Source organism: Opisthocomus hoazin, chromosome 1 (genome assembly GCF_030867145.1).
Source record: "Opisthocomus hoazin isolate bOpiHoa1 chromosome 1, bOpiHoa1.hap1, whole genome shotgun sequence".
NCBI classification, from domain to species: domain Eukaryota; kingdom Metazoa; phylum Chordata; class Aves; order Opisthocomiformes; family Opisthocomidae; genus Opisthocomus; species Opisthocomus hoazin.
In genome coordinates this window covers 49,640,516-49,658,699 of record NC_134414.1, presented here as the reverse complement: position 1 = coordinate 49,658,699, position 18,184 = coordinate 49,640,516, and the positions used below count along the sequence as shown (strand labels likewise).

Below are 18,184 nucleotides of genomic sequence, written 5' to 3'. Positions count from 1 at the left end.
AGCCTCCAGGCACTGAAGCCTGTGCTAGACCCACAAAAAACGTTACTTTATCTCAGAGGTTCAAAATATGGTCACTCTGGACATTATTAAATAGGAAGGGATATAACAAAGGCCATTAGACATTGCCGTTATATAGTGTGTTGTATATTCATTTTAAATGTCTTAACGTGGTGTCTAAAAACGTTTTAGTTTGTTTTCCTGGCCATCAGTAGCCAAAAGAGCTGATGTTTCTAAGCCGTGTTTGAGGAGGAACTACTTCTTTTTGCATTTTCGCCAGACGCCTGCTAATTCGTCTTCTAGCCAAGCACAGTAACTGCGATCCTCAAACCTGTATTCCCCGTAAGCAGAGAGGGAGGTTTCTATGGGCAAGGCAAGGCGCTGTAATTAGCGTGCTCCTCTTCTGACGGTGATAAAGGAAGGGAAGGTTTCTTCACCAGTGACGCTGTTGCTTGATGGACAGGCCTCGCCTGTGTTTTGAGTTTGCTAATTACAACGCCAGGCCCTGAAGTGCCAAGTATTATTTTTCTCAGTTTATAGCACGCATAATAAGCCAGAAAAATAAAACAACCTGTCATGATTTTGCACTAAATAGTTTTGTGTAATTAATGAAAGGAGGAAGCGTGGGACGCTAGCAGATACTTCTAATATATAACTGGCAGGCAGATACTGTTCTCTCTGACTGATATTGGTTCAACACTTAGAGAATTGGTCAAATTGTGAAAAGCGCTTTTAGCTTTTCCACAATGCATTCCACAGTTTGTAAAGGTAAATGTGTTGAATATTACTTGGCTGACTCTGGAGCTTAAGAATTAAATTAAGGAATTTAATAATATCACATCAACTCATCCTCGTTACAGGTTTTCTTTAAGCAGTGATCTGTTAGTTTATTTCAAAAGCCCCATTAGGAAAATCTAATTTGACTGTGATCTGCAATTTGTCATCTTCTGTACTCCATTCTCAGTCACAGCCACCGCAGATACAGCTGATGAGCTGAAGAGAGACATTAGCGCACTATACCAACTCCACTCAGTCCATTTCTTTCTTGGTGTGTATAATATAGAGCCTCACAGGCGGGCTCTATTCTGAATTTAGGCATCTAACGTGTAGCTTAATATTAGACGTTTAGCAAAGCAGTCCACTGAAATAAAAGCCTGCATTCTACATACCCTTGCTGCAGAGAGGAAAGTGCCTTTGAAGCCTTCCAAAGGGAGATCCTGTGTGCTCAATTTCAGCATCTAAACTTAGCAGACAGGAATTTCCTCTGTGGACGTGGAAAGGCACCGACCGTTCTGCCGAATAACCGGGCAGCGTAGGGGCATGCACAGAAAAGGCTGCTTGAGTAGGCAGTAAAGCGTGGGTCTAAGCTAAGGGCCTAAGTGAGGTGGGCTGCACCTCAGTCTAGAAGACTGTCCCACAGAACGGCTTCTTTCTGAAGTGAGCTTGTAAGCTCTTTCTTGTGAATAGTTACACAGTTAACAACAAAAAAATAGCTTCTTGATGAGAGAGCCTTCTCTTGTTGTGGGATACTGGCTGGGAAGTACAGCACGGCACCTCCAAAGGGATGGCAGCATCATTCCCTTCAGTACCGGATTGCTGTTGTGTAATCCTGCCTTTGTTAAAATACCAAGCCCAGTTTGTAGATGCCAGTGACAGGTGCGAGACAACAGTTGACCTTTTTCTGGTTGGTTTTCAGACATTTTTAAATCATCCTGCGTAAGCATTGTAAGTATATATATGTATGTATATACATTTGCCTGTTGCTGCCTATTCTCCAAGAGCAGAAAGCGATTTCAGAAGCCCTGTGGTGGGTATTTGCTTTGGGTCAGTCCTGTGCGGCCCCTCGCGCAATGCGTGACGCTGCAGGGCATTGCCTTGGTAAGGCTCCTGGCTTTCCCTGCGTGCCGTCTGGGGGGTTCAGGATTCGCCTTGCCTAGCTAGGCATCTGCGACAGAGGTATCTGCACCCGAGCTCGTTATCTTGCCTCCCTGCGTACGGACCGGGTAGCTGTTGGCGTGTCTGGGCAGTAATTCCTTTGACCTATTCTAGCTGTCTAATTTAGGGAGAGAAGCTCAAGCCCGTGAGCGGCCGTTCCGCTCCATGGACCGCAGGCGGTGCAGACAGCTGCCTGAGACACACGTGTCAGCACTGCAGGTCTCTGCTGTGAGGTGAGGGTAAGGCAATCCGCGGCGCCTGGCTCGGGAGTCGGCGTGCCAGAAGCTGGGAGTGACAGGACGACACTGAATGCCCCAGCATCTTCCCATGGATCTAAAGCTGCCAGGTGGGCTCAGCAATGCCAAGGCTTTAACCACGAGCTAAAGGAAATCAGCCAGCCAGTGTTTGGGGAGGGCTGTTGTTTTAATGCAGCCATTTTTAAGCTTCTTGTCTTGGAAATTATCCTTATGTGGCTGAGTCACGGGACGGTTTGGAATGCCTGTATGAAAGCTTTGCTTTTCATCTCCTCTGAAACTGGAGGGCATCCGCCTGTGTTGCTGCTTTGTTTCAGGTCTGCTACAGTCTTACAAGTAAAAATTCATTACCAGGAAAAATTCTGACAATCAGACATTAAGAGCCACATGTTTGGCATTAGTTCTTATTTATGCAAACAGAATGTAATTTGCTTGCATATTTGTAATATAACCAAGTATGACTAGTTTTTCTCAGGGAAATTGCCTTCTTGCTGCTAGCTTTATATTGGCTGAGCTTCCAGACTTCCCAGTAGTTCTTTTGGAATGACTTCATAGTCCTTCTTCAGTTCAGCAAACCCAATCAATAATGTAAAGTTATAGATAAACAAAGTCATTACTTCAAGCAGGGTACTTTGCTGAAATTTCTTTATGTGACAGTGCTGGTTTATGGCAGTTGCTATGCCTTACCATAATATGGACTAGGAATAATTTATTAATCTCAGATAATGTGCTCTGGCTGATAGTAAATATTGCAGCAATGTGTAGATTTCAGTGGGCTTTGCATTGTCAGCAGCATTTCATCCTTTTTGTATCGTGTTTTACAAACTCATTTTGACATATAGCTCTCCAACAAAGAGCAGATTTGCCTCTCTACGCCTGACACAACTAATGCTCATTACATAGCAAGAGTAGCATCATATATTCAGGGTCAAATCTCAGATACGCTCTAGAAATCTTTATGAAGCCAAGAGAAGATGAGGCATTAGTCAAGGCCTTAGAAGACCAGTAAAACCAGTAAAACTTTTGAAGGATGCCTCTCAGAGGCAACGTGTTGTTCCCTCAGCGCAGCAGCTCTTCCATCCCTAGGCAGCCCTGGTGCAGCAGGGCTCGGGAGCCATCTCCATGGAACGCAGTAATGCAAACCCTGGACAGGGCAATCCTTTCCCTGCACAGTTACGCACTAAAATACATTATTTCACAGCATGCAGCTCTGTCTCCCTGAACACGCACAACATAAGACCTGCTACTTGCAGAGGTTGAGCGCAGAAGCAGGAGAGGCAGAGGGTGATTTTTAGCATGAACTTTTGATGCGTGTGTTGGAGGGAACCCCTTTGATGAAAGCATTTTTTCTTTCAAATAATGTCAAGGAAAAGATGGACTGTGCATATCAACTGATGATGCTTAAGGTAGCTTCTTGTTTTTCCGGCATGACGGAGAGACAGAAAATTCAGAGAGGAAATCCTGAATGCTTATAGCTGCAGTTAATTCATAGAAATGTGATTTGTCATTTGGATGTGACTGTGGTGACCTTTAGCGTGAACTCTTCTTTGCGCTGAGCTGGGTGCCGCCGAGTCCTTGTATGAAAATGAGATTAGGGGCTTTGACCCTACACCCCATTCTCTTTGGCTACATTATATGATTGATACATTGACATTAATGTGATCATCCTACTTTATTTTTAAATTCTGCTGGCTTTTATTATTGCAATACAGTGGAAGTTAGTTTTGGATACTGCACTAGCGAAAAAGAAATTCCACAGCAGACAGACAGCATAACCACAGTACCAATATACTCTCTGAAATTGGTATGTATTTTTCAAGTCTGAATTTTTCTCCTTAGATCTCTTTTTTCCCCTCTCCTCTTCTTCAATGTAAATCAACTTCTGTGGTTGATTGTTACCTCTTTTGAGGTTTATAACTGTGTTCCCATCAGCCATTCATTTTCTACACTGATATTGTCTGTTCTCCTGCTTCAGCTGCAGTCGTTACTACCATTGTGCTATTTGTTATAGGGATCTTTCACCTCAGTTTCTTCTTCTAGTTGAAGACAAAATACTTTGTCCTGAATCTCCAAGAAACATAAGCGAGGGTGTTTTGGCAGTAGTTGTGTGAACTTTGCCTCTCTCTCCTCTGGTACATCCGCCCGCCGTGAACAAATGCTCATTTTAAAACTGGCACACAATTGGATGGTGATTTTACAGATGGAGAACTGACTCGTGCTTGTCCAGAATTTCTCAGTAAAGCTTTTTTTTTTTTTTACTGCAGAATGCTAATTTGTCTGAAGCAAAATCGTGGGAATAAGTCAATTTCAATTTTACTTTTCTCATGAAGATTTCCCAAGTCTGGGATGCGTTTTTCCATAGCAGTAAGGCTTTAGAGCAGAAGACTGCATGGTTTCTGCAGTGCTCCTGGGGGGAAATTGGACCCCAGACTCAGAAAGCAGAACTGCCCGTGGGCCTCCCACCTCACCACAGGCTGTTAATGCGTTGGGGCTTCTCCTCAGCCTCCTAGAGAGTCACTCTACAAACTGAACTGACTTATTAAACATTAATAAGAGATAAATTAGTAATTAATAATTAATAATAATTAATAATTAATAGTTAATAATTAATAGGAGAGGTGTGTATACAGGTACGAAAGTGAAAGACAATGGTGACACAGGGCCCTGTAAGGCAGGCAGTCGTCTGTATTATGGTTGATGCCCCCACTGTGTCGCTATTCCAGGGACGTTTCTGTCCTACTTTTGGTTTATTTCTTGTCAGCAGCCTCAGATATGTATCCTGTGGCAGAAAAGACGAGATTTCTGCAGTGGGAAGCGTTGCTGGGTCCCAAGTTGGCTAATGACCCAAGGGCACCATTGAGCTGGCAGAGGTGAGCTGTGCCTCAGCTGTCTTAGGGAAACTCTCGGCCATACTGGACTGTCCAGTTTGGATATATCCTTGCAGCAAGGTTCATCTCTCACAATTTAATCTATCTGAAAGTCAGGCTCAAGTATTTTGGACTTCCTCAGTGGAGAGATGTGCATGCTTCTAGGTCCAGTCATCTCATCGGTTGTGATCATCGGCCTTTTGGAGGTGCCTGCCTTCCCCAGTGGTTACAAGGGAGCCTGGAAAAATGGCCTAGGGAGAGTGACAAACCTTAACATTGCTGAATTTATATGTGAGGAATCCCCCTCTACGTGATTTTCTAAGCCCATGCTCAAAGTCTGTGACTCAAGAAGAAACTAAACCACTGCATCTAAACTTTGGGCCTATGTGACTACTGTAGGTGTGATTTCTCCTGAGGTTCAGAACATGAGGTTCAAACAACTTGCTAAAGAAGTACGGACTTCTACAGTGTATTTATATGGCACTTCACAAACTTTTTTCTAGTAGAATTTCAGTGCTCAGAATCCTCTATTTGTAGATAAAAACGAATGTGCCTAAAGCTGTATTAAGGATGTCTGCTGCAAGACCTTGAAAGCCCTGTATAGCTTTGGGAATTGCTCTTTAGGCACTAACCATGAGCCTTTGGTTTCAGTAATCCAAATGGACCTATACTATTATAAAAAGTTCTTTTTTTTTTCTTTTTTGCACATGGGACATTTTAACCCCAAAAAAGGTTCAATACGGTTGGGCAGTAAAATCAAAGGATGCCATTCTGTACATGCACAGAGATTCTAGGATTTTTGGTGTGGACATTTGCTGGTATATGCCCCAGAGCCTTTTGCCAGGATAACAGATTTCCCATCAGCCAGCAATCATTAGGAACAAGTGCCAGGTGGACGGCAACTGTAAATCAAAAGCAGCTTCTACAAAGAAACTGACATTGCTGCCTGCTTTGAAAGGGTCATATTGTGTAAATGATGGTGTGTTAGGAGATAGGGATATTGTCCAGTTGTTCCCTGAGGAAAGCTAATTTGAAAATGAAAGTCCTTTTAGCTCGGTCTACACAAAATTATGTTTTCCTACCCCCCTATAACAGTAAGTTACCATGACTGTTGAGTGGATGAATTTAGAGCAAGGACACATGGCCATTAAGGTGTCTGTTCTCTTCTTTTGAATCACTTTGAAGTGCTAGACATTGCTCTTCAATAACTATTTTATCACACCATTGCTAGGAGTATTATTTTCCTTTTAAGAGAAGTATTTAAATTAAGTTCACAATAAACTGGAAGAACCAATGAATCCTGGCTCTGCTAAAGTCTGGAGGAGTTTTACCATTGACTTCACTGGGTCTTAAGGTTAGTCTTAAAACTGTAGCAAAAGTGTGAATGCTAAAAAGGAAAAAAGTAACTCAACACTTAGGCTGTTTTGGGGACCAGCATGGTGCAGCAAGAGGTATCTGTAACGTGTATGAGTTCACAAGATACCTTTCTCTAAGCCTTTTTCATTACCAGTATCCATCACAAACTTTCAAAGATCTTGTTTCCCAGCTTCAGTTCAGTGTCTATATTGAATTGTTTTATATAATTGTTCTCAAAAATCGATTAAATTTGCTAATTAATTGAATTTTTAGTCTAAGAAGTGCCAACTATGTCAAGGTAGTTATCAAGCTTTGCCAGTATTGGGGTTTTACGTCACTAAACATGTTTACACAAATGTGTATTGGAATAAAATGCCCCAAAACAATACAGTATGATTATAATTCATATAGCACTTTTTATCTTTGGAGTGCTTTGCAGACATTAACTAATGAAATTGTACAGGTCCCCTACATGTTCAAATATTATAATTATGCAGAGGTTAGTGACTTGCTCAAGGCCATGCAGCCAAGCAGAGGATGAGCTGGGATCAGGAACGTCTGACTTGTAGTCCCATGCTTAGTCTGCTACAATGTGTTGCTCCAGAGTGAAGCTTGAGTCATTAGTGGTTAGATATGTGAAATGCATTTTATTGATAGGGAGGCAGGCATTGTGTAATTGCCTGAAGAACATGACACCGAATAACATTATGCATTACTGCTACCCAGTTAGCAGTTTGTACATCTATTTGGCAGCTGTTTCCCCAGTGATTCGTTATTCAGCTTTTTCTGTTTTTTTCTTTCTAAATCAGCACAGAACGCAGAGGCAGAGCTGTCCGCATTAAGAAATTCAGAGCCGTAGCAAATATTCATCAGTGTGGATTAGATAGCAGAACACTGCCAGAAAAAGCCACAATAAAACTACCTCAGTCAACTGCTACCTTGACTTACTGATAAGAAGGAACATTGTCCTCTGCTGTCACTTGAGCCAAAATTACTTCTTTTTTCATTATCTAGATCAGATAAGTTTTTATCTTTCCTTTTCCATAAGGCAGTTCCTGTGATTTTCTGACAGACAAACATGCAGCACAATTAAATCTTGCTAGCAGTGCTTATGCTGATTTATGGAAAAATGTTTCCTGAGTGTTCAGATCAATGCACGCAAAAACACAAAACAAAAGTTGTGTAGGTCACAGGTATGTAAACTGCATGCAAAGGAGGGCACTGTTAAGAGGGGAACACTGTTCAGCAAGGCATCATTCAGTGAGCGTGTGAACACAGGAATCTGAAAAAAAACTCCACGTTTGTTCTGCCATTTTCCTTTTTCCTCCACAATGGGAAAAGATTGTGCTAGGTTTTCCCCTTCATTAGTTCAATCCCCTTTCACTAGTAGTGACTCCACTGCAACCTCATTTCTCACAGGGAGCTCTTTTTAGGCTGGATATATAGAGAAGTGAAAAGAAGCTCCTGGATGATGGATATGGAAGAGTTTTTTTGTGCTGAGCCTGTGTGCCAAGGAGGTGTCGTTCTCCATGTGTATGTGGCTGAGGACATATGTTACTATTTTGGACACATAAAGAAAAGGATAACCGGAGCTTAAAGCCACCATGCATCTGAAGTTACCCTAGCCAAAATGAAAGGAACTGGAGGCTGAAACAAGGAGTAAAGCAACACAGTGGCTGAGATAATGGCCTCTAATCCTAAGGTGTGTCAGAAGTGATGATAGCCACAGGTTTCAGAGTCAAACCGAGCACCTTCGTGGTTGTAGCCGTGACAAACAAAAGATGCATCAAGAACAAAGTTTTAGGTCATGCTTTGATTTATTTATCCTTCTGAGATATACTGAGTTACCATGGGATAGAGCGGTGCAAGGGAACATAAAAACCGAGGCAGGCAGAAGACAAGGAAGAGCCCCAGGTGGTTCACAGGGAGGCAGCGATGGCCAAATCTCTCTTGCCCAGCACGTGTCGCTAAGCTCGGGCAGTACAGAGCAAGCTGGCAGGTACCGAGGTCACAGGCTGCCCAAAAAAGTGCTCATCCTAAGGCCTGCCTACAGCATCTGCTGCTGGCAGAAATCTCCAGCCTTGCAGTCAGAGCCTGAAAAATGAAATAACCTGGTAATGACCAGAAGCTGCAGGCATGAAAAGAAATATTTGCATTTATGTACTCGTTAAAAGTCAGCAGGAGTCTGTCTTGTCAAAACATCTCCCCCAATTATTTGCGTTAAAAATACAATGTTTAGCATAGGGCTGGGATACTGCGTGGTAAATCAGGGACACGCAGTGCTGTCAGATAGACAGATAGCTTCACACAGAAGTTACCATGGTGTTTCTTTTAAGAATTGACGGCCGTTGCTATGTCTGTGATCAGTTGCTTATCAGGGCCAAAGAGTCAAACCATTTATAAGTTCACAAGAGGAACTGGAATAATGACCAAAATCTCAGTCATAAAAGTTGCAAAAGCAGAGCGACAGGGTAATGTTGTATAGTAAATTACTTGCTGAAAATTATTTACTCTGCTGAACAGGTTGATTCTCTTTGCACTCAGTATTTCGCTTTCCGAACGACTTGCTATCCATATCACCACATCGTTTCTGAGATTCTCTGCCACTGCAAAGGCATTGTCAAAATAAAATTTGTTTTTCCTCTTGCTTGGGAGGCACTACCAAGTACATGCAGTTCTGTAACAGATACATCCATGTCAATATACTGCACGGCATAGAGGTACCGCTATCCCCCCATGCTCGCAACACGCGTGAAATACTGCAGGTGCCCAGAACCAAGATGAACCGTAACACGGGCACTTGGGACGAGATGCAGATTGCCTGCTTTGGGGGGGTCTGGTGGAGGCATTGTGAGGTTATAAAATAGATGATTGGCTCCAGCAGTGTTTCAGAGCACCTACGCAAGGCATCAGCACTCCCACAATATAATCAACGCAGAGTTAAATTCTCTGAAGTTCAGTGGGCAGAGCAACCAGCTGCCTAGAGCCGGCTCCGCTTACCTGCTAGGTGCTTGGCTGTGAGTCATCTCTGCTCTCTGTGGAGCTTGGGCTTCTGACCTGTGGTTGTTCATTAAAATACAGTTTGGGAAAAAAAAAAGCTTACATTCCCAGCTTCTCATTGTGGAAAAGATCAAGTGCTTTGTTCTGAGCTTACCTATTTCTACCTGTGTTAAAACTCAGAGCATGCTGTCCTCTTCCTACCAGTCTTCACTCTTGTTTAAAAATATGACGGCCAGCGGCAGCAGTGGTGCAGCCACCCACACCTGGCATAAAAACCTAGTGATTAGAGCACTGACTCCGGAAGCCAGATACCTACGTTTGCCAATTCTGGAATGCAAGACCAGGATACAAAAGATACCCAGCAGTGGTCCTACAATGTCCTTGTCTTCTTCTTTTTCCTCCTACGCTTGTATTTTGGATTGGGAAGTGAGTATTACAGATCCCTTTCATGCTGAATCTGCGTTGTCAGGTGTGGTTTAGCCATTTTTGTAGCACAGTTCAAGTCCCAGAGGCAAGGGTTGGGCATTTCCCTCCATGGTTTCTGCATCAGAGCAGATACTGGGTGGGAGGCCACAGCCATTTGGCTATCAGACCAAACAGAGAGGAGCATAGTTAAGTTTTAGGTGTCTGTGAAGTTAGTTGGAGGATGTCTGGGTGTCTTTTGCTTCAGTGCCTGGATACTGTAGATTCTAGCCAGAGTTTTAGTTGTCCGCTGAATTTCCCACCGACAAAAATTCAGCGTGTGGATGCTTATCATCGTTACCAACTGCATTTTTGCCTGCCCCATTACTTAGTTGTTTAAAAGAGACCTTTGTAAAAACAAGTGTACAAAATTTAGAGTCGTGACTTCTGGGTAATGTATTGCTGTTTGTATCAGCCTTGGGAATAAATATTTTTCTAATAAGACAGTAAGACACAGAGATGATTATGAATTCATTGACATGGGAGAGAACGGTCAGTGTTAGGTTTCCAGTTGCCATTTTTCCAGTGCATAATAATTTCAAATGAGGGCTAATGGGTTTTGTCGCAGTGACCTTTGATTAGATACTGATGCAACTGTGAAATAAAATCTGTACCTAGTGATACCATGGGACAGGTACCTGGATATGTTTCTGAAGAAGGAAAAGACTCTACATGGAGAGTGGAAAAAGAGGGTGGAAAAAAAACAGTGTCAGGCTGTGACAGAGCTAATAACTGAGACTTTACTATGAAAATCCTTTACATGATTTTGCCATCTCAATACCAGAGTTATGTCATCAGAAGTTTATCATTTAAAAAATGGCAAAATCAAGAAAACAGTAAAGAAGACCAATATTTACTGTACACTTGAAGCAAGGAAATGTGAGAGGTTTGAAAGATGCAGTGCAAAATCTTGGGAGAAAATAGATTATCTGTATGTTTCCAAAGTCCAATGGAAAGTGAAATTATATAAATCAAGAGAAGCTGCTTTGAAAATTTCCTTTTCACTTTCAACAATTACTATGCCAACCATTTTAATTGAGTATTATAAAGGATCCAAAGTGTTTTCAGCACAAATGTGTTCAACTGCTCTTGTGCCTAGAACATTTTTATGATTCATGTTATTATTCTAATACTTTTGCTAGATTCTTGGGCGTTGGCCTCAGACTAATTTTATGGTACATTGAGGTCTAAACCACAGAGAGAAGGACTGAAGGGGGTTATTCATGGACTTGGCTTTCTACAGGTTTTTCTTTTATTTTTTCCTAACGTGGTGGAGCTGTTTCCAAAAGCCAGCTGTATGATGCTTCTTGTCTGAGCACATGCTCAGAATTTGTCAGTGAAAAGGAGCATTCCCCATAGTCCAAGTCCCAACATAGGAGTTTATACAGCTATGACATCGTATATTTGTGTTGCTCAATATTCCAAATAATATTCTAGAAGATTATCTGTTTTCCCTGGAGTCTCAGTTTTAAGTAAAAAGCATTAAAAGCTAGGTTTTTCAGTGATGTGTTGGGAATAATATTACTTAAGCAGTAGAATTCTGGAAGCAGACATTCAGTCCAGCCTCTGTTTCCTCTTCATGCAATGTCTGCCTGCTCTAGATTGGTCTTGGTCGCTGATTATTTTTTAATAAGAAAATATGATCCACTGTGATCCAGAATTACCACTAAGTGACACCTAAGCCCTTAAACTTTGTCTCTGCTCCCATGCGAATTAATGGCAGAGCTCCTTGTGAGTTGCTTAGCATCAGTTGGGACCTCTACAGACCAATTTCAGTTTAAGAAGGAGTTTCAAGCAAATGGGAAAATCCTAAAGTCCCTTCCACACTGAGGCTATGTGCTTACTTTGCACTAAGTGTTCCTCAAGCTTGTCTTAAGTCCCCTGCAGTTGTTTGGGGTAACTTAAAATTCCTAATTGTCTGTGTTCAATTTCCAGAGAGAGCATGTGGGGCTGTGCCAGGTCAGCTGTTAACCCTTTTCGTTTTTTCAACTCCAGGTATGAAGCATTTTATTGTGTATTATATAATGTTCTGTTTTATTGACAAAGTCTAGTAGCAGTGCTTTTCAGCTTTCTTTCCCTCTTCATGTCATGGCTGGGGGATATTCGGGGCTGGGCAGGGTCCAACATTGATTTTTGCTGTTGCTTTTTATATTTGGGGACTGGGAGGGTGGTGGTGTGCATCATGGGAAAGCTGCAATTTTTTTTCCAAATCCCAGTGACTAACATACGAGAACAGAAAAAAAAAAAAATCCTGTCTGATGTTTGATAATGAAGTTAAAAATGTCCAAAATAGTCTACTGAAATTGAGCAATACCTCCTTTTACACAAAGTTAATGTGAATCAACATCGCTTATGTTATAATGGGTCGTTGCCAGTTACCATGAAATAATTGACAGGCAAAGCTGTAAAATGTAGGAAGAGGTATTTGTAAACGTCTCCTTGCTTGCTTTTCAAGGAGCCAAAGATTTTAAAACCTTACTGTATAATGCACCTGGTAGATGCTCTGCTTTGGAGTGCAGAGTTTACACACAAGTCCAGTGGGAGGGGGACTGGGAGGTTCCAACGAGTGTTGTGATGCTGTAAGGTGCCTTGGGTTCGCCTCGCGTGCCCGAGTAGAAGTGATGTCATGTATGACAGAAGGGATGTACCAACGCTGACAGAATTCGTTTTTGTTGGATTCATTGCTGTTGTTTTATTGGGTTTTAAAATAGTATGCGATGAAATGTCTACTCTCAGTGTGCTTGCTTGTTTGTTTGTCCTCCCTCCTTCTTTTGTTTGTTTTCCGGGCCCTTAAAAAGATTCCTTTGGAGTCGTGCTCGTTGTGTGACAAGTGTAAACCCATCAGCTCACTGCTTTATTGACTCTTAGTAGTCTGTGGCTCTCCGTCTGTGGAGTACATAAGGAAAAACAACAGCATACATTCAGTATAAGCAAATATGCTGCAGAATAATTCTAATTCTTCACATTTATAAGTAGATCTAAGCTTCATAATAAAATTAAGAAGACGGCATGTTTAAGAGCAATTACACTTTCAAATTGCTAATGAGTAGTCAAATACAGAAATCGTTCCTCAAATCTCGTCGTATCTCCAATTTGCAGTTAATTGCATTACAGCTGGTATATTTATATTAAAATTTTTCAGGATCGTGTTACTCAAACATTTTCAAAGTAGCAGCAACAGCAGCAACTTCTCTGTTAAAGCCCGTACAAAGTTTTCTCGGGTATAAAAATGTAGCATTATTAACAGAATTTGAGAATTTGGTGCATTGAGAAGATACGTTGGTCTTCAAAAAATCCTTAGAATTTTCTTTGATCTGATTGAAATTATCAGCGCAACTTCAGAAGTTATTCTGAAGAGCCTACTAGTGTCCTGAAATGTTATGTTTCTAAAATAAATCTGTATTTTAGCTAAAATTTTGGATACAGGTCCCTTTAGCCAAAATTAGTGATAGTATTCGTTATAATCACCAATTATATTTGCTTCTATTCTACAAGAAGCATTTGCATGAAAGAGGCTTGTGTTGTCAGTTTTTTGCTCTTCTTGTATTTTGCTCATGGATTTATACGTAGAGTTTACACATACCGTAACAATGAAAATGAGATCCTACTAATGAAGTCCCCTGAACAACGTGCATGGTTAGATGTAGAAGAAGATGGCGTTAGTCATTTCATGCACCACTCCTAAACCACTGAAAGTTTGTTGGCTCTGACTGCAGTGAGATGAGACTGAAAAGTAATATTTTGGCAAGCCAAATAGCCACTAATAAAACCAGAAACTTGGAAGAGATGCATAGGGTCTTCTGTCTTTTTAAAATAAAGGATCAAATTGTTCAAGAAAGTCACATCTGTCAAACCTCATTTAGGCCATGTGCACCTATCTGTAGAGTGAAAGGTGGAAATGAGACCAGTGAGATGAATATTTAAGTCAGTGGATCATTTGAAAGTATGAATTCTTACGACACACTTAAAATTGCTCACGCTGCTGGAAGTATTCACAATAGCTGGTCTTGCTTCTTGGAGTACGGAGCTATTGCAGTTTAGGAACGTTAACTGCTCGTCAGAAGTGAATTCTGCCACAATTAAATATAGCTATGTGAGTGTATATATTTCATTGGAATGAAATTTCATGCATGCCAAATTTTCAGGCAATTGAATTTGAATTTGAATTTTTTCAATTTGTATTACTAAAGTTATCTTTTTCCACTAAATTTCAAGAAAGTTATTCTACCATAAAATTACACTCAAAATTACAGTATTCTGGTTATGAAAGTACAGAAACATTCTTATTTGATTTTCTCTGTGGTGCCAGGGGAAAAGAACAGATCACAAAGTCTTGAAGAAACATTTTTTGTAGGCTCCTTTCCCTTTTTTTGTCGGGCTCATGAAATCTATAAAAGCTGTTAAGTTTCAATCAAAACCAATCTCGCACAAATGTTTTGCTGACCTCCGTGGATGGCCACAGGCTGGTACTGTTGCTCCAGTTCATCCACGTCTAACTGTTCTTTTCCTGTAAAATGCTGAGCATTTTGTCCATCCTGCTTCCCCTCATCCAGAAATGCCCTGATCCACCGTTTCACTGGTGACAAAGTGGTGTTAGGAGAGGGTTCCAGACGTTGGCGGGCACAACGTGCCTCTTCGTCCTCGGCGTCTTGCAAATGGTATTGCTTTTGCTCTTGCATAATTTACCCCTGGTCTTCTTTTTAACACCTTGTCCCACGGGCTCAGCCAGATGGGAGATGTTTGGCAGCTGGAGGACCCAGATGCCAAATTTTGGACTACAGCTTTTCTGCATTGGCCTGTGGGTTCATGGCGGGCTGCTTGGCTTGCACCTCTGCTGGCTGCTTGGCTGGCTTCTAGCTGGCAGCTGTAGCACTGCCTCTGGGGCTACGTTAGGGGCAAGCTGCTGTGGAGTTGGATGGCTGTCCTGATCCGAATTACCCTGCCGGACACCATTTGCACCTTAGTTTGCTTTGACTCTCCACTGTTCAAAGACAAACGTTTGCACTGTTCTGTTTTATTCCTGCCATTTGTAAGACTTAACTTGAAGCAGTAGTTCTCATATGTCACCAGTTCGAAAAGAAAATAAGCACAGCAGAGGACACCGTTTCACTTGTTAGGATTCCCATTCAGTCAGTAGGAATGTAAGGCCCAAGTCTGTACTTGCAATTCATCTCTGGGACCAAATTGTAACTACAGAGCACAGGCTTTAAAAAAAATGGATTTCTTATGTCTGAACTTTGATTGCTTTCAGCCGTGAGTGAATCTAACTTCTGTCTAACGGAAAAAAAAATACACATTTGGGGAGACAATCTGGATCATTTTTAAAGAAAAGGGATAAAGAATAATGATGGTGATAATAAATAGGATGTTACTGGTAATAATTAAGAGTGCTGCCAGAAGAAAATGCTTGATCTTCTCTTTGCCTGATTTGGAATGTCCTCATTACGTGCTTTAGTTTTACCTCAGGTTTTTGTTTGGGTTGTGGTTTTTTTTTTCAGAAATGAAAAATTAATGCATCTAGGATAGCCAAAGCATTTGAAGTTATTCACTAATCTACGCCTTTTTCTCCATGCAGCTCAGTGCATAAACATTACTTTCAGTGGGAAAAACTGCAAAATCAGGAGGTCACTACGATTTCAGACACTTACAGTAAAGTACAGATTAGTCATACCTGCCATGAAATTTTCATTCCCTCACTCAGCTGTAGTATGTTGTACTACACTGGAGGCAGTGGTATCTATAACAGAGTCACAAAACTTTTTTAACACTTCACCAAAAATCACTTCTGCCTAACTTGACAACGAACTTCCACCTGTATGTCAAGGTTAAGCATTCCAGGGTGATTTGGCTTCTGAGGAAAAGCATTTGAATTCCCCATTGTAATCACTGGAGACAGCTGCTTGTCTCAGGAGCTACCAAAAAAGAGACCCTACCCGTCTGGTTTAGGTGTATACTCCTCTTCGCTGACTGCCTAGGGAACAGAAGTGCTTCCGCAGGAATACAGCCCAATTACATTAGATAAGTTGTTATGGACTATACAGGGAACCAGTAGGAACTAAAAGCACCCATTTCACTCAGAGGTAGTCCACATAGCCCTTTCTGGATGATAATGGAGCAGGTGTGGTTCTTTTGAAAACCAAGCTGGCAGCAGCAGCAGCAACATTCCTACCTTTTGCAGGAAAGCTTTGTTAATTATCTTGTCAACAGAGTAGGAGACCTGAGTTTTGTGTTCTCAGCATAGAGGTCACAGAGGTGTTCTAAGCGTTAGGATCCTTGGCACAGGCCTAATCAGATGAGATACTTGGGGAGCAGTGGAGTATCTCATCTCCCTTCTTATAGAATATGGGCTGTGGTGTAGACAGGAGCACAGAAATCAGAGGATGGGAAGCAGAGTGGACAAGAAGAGCCTGAATCCTACCTGGGCGTGGACAGGACTGAGGCTGTAGTCTGCATTCCCTGGAGCAACATTAGGACAGAAATAGTTGTGGACACTGAAACAGAGCTGTCACCGTTCCCATCTTGGAGCTGAGTGCCCAGATTTCTAGTATGGAGCCAGGATCCCCCTTTTCTGGCCAACCTTTTAGCCCTGTGGTTCTTGCATTCCTGGTTGCAGAGCAGCCTTGTTTCCATGGACACTCATGCGGAAGACTCCGAGTCCTTATAGCCAGGTTATTCCTGGGATGGTGGAGATGCCAGACCCACCCTTCTGTCTGAGAAGGTCCTACAACCAAAATCCTTACTTGCCTGGGCAAATTACCTGACCACGAGGCTACAATACAGCACTTTGCCAGTGCCACTGCCTCCAAAACTCTGCCAGCCTTTTGGGGCTTTTTCAGAAGACAAGGGCAAAGGTCAGGACGTTGCCCTGCCTGTAGGTGGAAAATGGGCACCTGCCAGAAGGAGCATGTGTGAACACACGCCTTGTGGTAGGTACCTGAAGAAGCTCCATCTAACAGTGAAGGACCTCATGAGTTTAGGGACACTCTGGGTAGGACTGTTCATGGGACAGTGGGTGGGAATGCAGTCATGGACCTAGGAAGGCTTTTGGGTGCCTACCTCCCAAATCAGGGTTTCAGCATGCCGGTTTCCACACTGCTCCATGTATTTCACTTTCCAAACTATATATTCTCCTTTCACGTGAGCAAGCTTTCAGTGCTTTTCAATGTAGTAGAATTAATGATGTTATTCCATCATCCAGAGTATTCATTTTCCCTGCTTACCTGTTTCTGCCCTTTTGCCTATCAAAGGATGGCTCTGTCTGTACTTTGTTTTTACATCTCAGCCACAATTGCTGCCCCATTAAAGAGATGCTTGTCACTTTCTGTATTGGAGTGGCTTTGGAAATCATGTGTAAGGTAGAGAAAATTATCTTCTTTTTTTTTTAAAATAAAGCAACTATGATTTTTGTCCCTTATGCATTCTTTTCAAGCAGAGAAACTATGTATGCTGTTAAAAAAGGAAAATAAACAGCCGCAAAGATGTTTTTCTCTTCTCTTGTGCCTCCAGTACATTCTGTAATCCAGTTACTGCAATTGTTTTTAAACTTTTTTAAACATGCATACTGTCAAGAGGTTGTGGTAAAACAAGCGTAAGTATTTCTCATAAGGCTAATGTGACCGCAAGGGATGAAAAAAAGTGACAGAGCGAAAGAAAATCCCATGTTTTGTTTATCAGCTTCTTTTTTTACCTAACGGCAGATACTTTGAGAGAGGATCTGTTTACTTCAGTGGAAGACTAGCTTAGGGTGTGCTGATTCCCAAGGCAAAAAAAGGCATCGTTTCCAACTTGCAAGCTATTCAGTGTGTGTGATCAGCCAAAGTCATTGGTGGATCTTTATGTTGCATTTTCACGTGATTAAATGTTTTAAGTCTATTGATTTCATGCTGGGGATTAATGATGCTGAATGAAAGAGCATCAAAGAATAAAACATGTTTACATGCCCGATTGAAATACCTTAAAAAAGAGCCAGAGTACCTGTTACTGGATAGGAATGAGATAAGAGCTGCATAGGACCAGTCGTGCATTCCTCATTGAAAGGAAAATGAATTAACTTCTTTAGGTGTAGAAAGAAGAAGAGCAAAGATTTGATAAGGATTGACTGTACCTTTCTGAATGCTTAACACTCGTGTTTGACTTGTTATTTTGGAAGAGAGGATTAAAGAGGTTTCTTTATCAGTTGCCACAGATCTGTTTTACCGAATCAATCAAAGCATGATGCTTAGCTGCTTGGGATTAATGAGATGATCTTTTAATGGGAAGACTTGTTGGTGACGGCATGTTAATAAAGGACAAGACCCAAAGATACTCAGTGCA

The 18,184-nt window shown here is 41.7% G+C and overlaps 1 protein-coding gene across 8 annotated transcripts in view; it reads left to right on the top strand.

Annotated features, from left to right (window-relative positions):
• Positions 1–18,184, top strand: part of KLF12 (KLF transcription factor 12) — a 256,583-nt gene that overhangs the window by 177,040 nt on the left and 61,359 nt on the right. For 7 of the 8 annotated variants that reach the window (XM_075422969.1, XM_075422990.1, XM_075422977.1 and 4 more), the window contains one exon: positions 11,807–11,866. The exons of the other annotated variant lie outside the window; for it this stretch is intronic. In XM_075422969.1, coding sequence (XP_075279084.1) covers positions 11,807–11,866 — 60 coding nt within the window. The remainder of the gene's footprint in view (positions 1–11,806; positions 11,867–18,184) is intronic. 8 annotated transcript variants of the gene reach the window in all.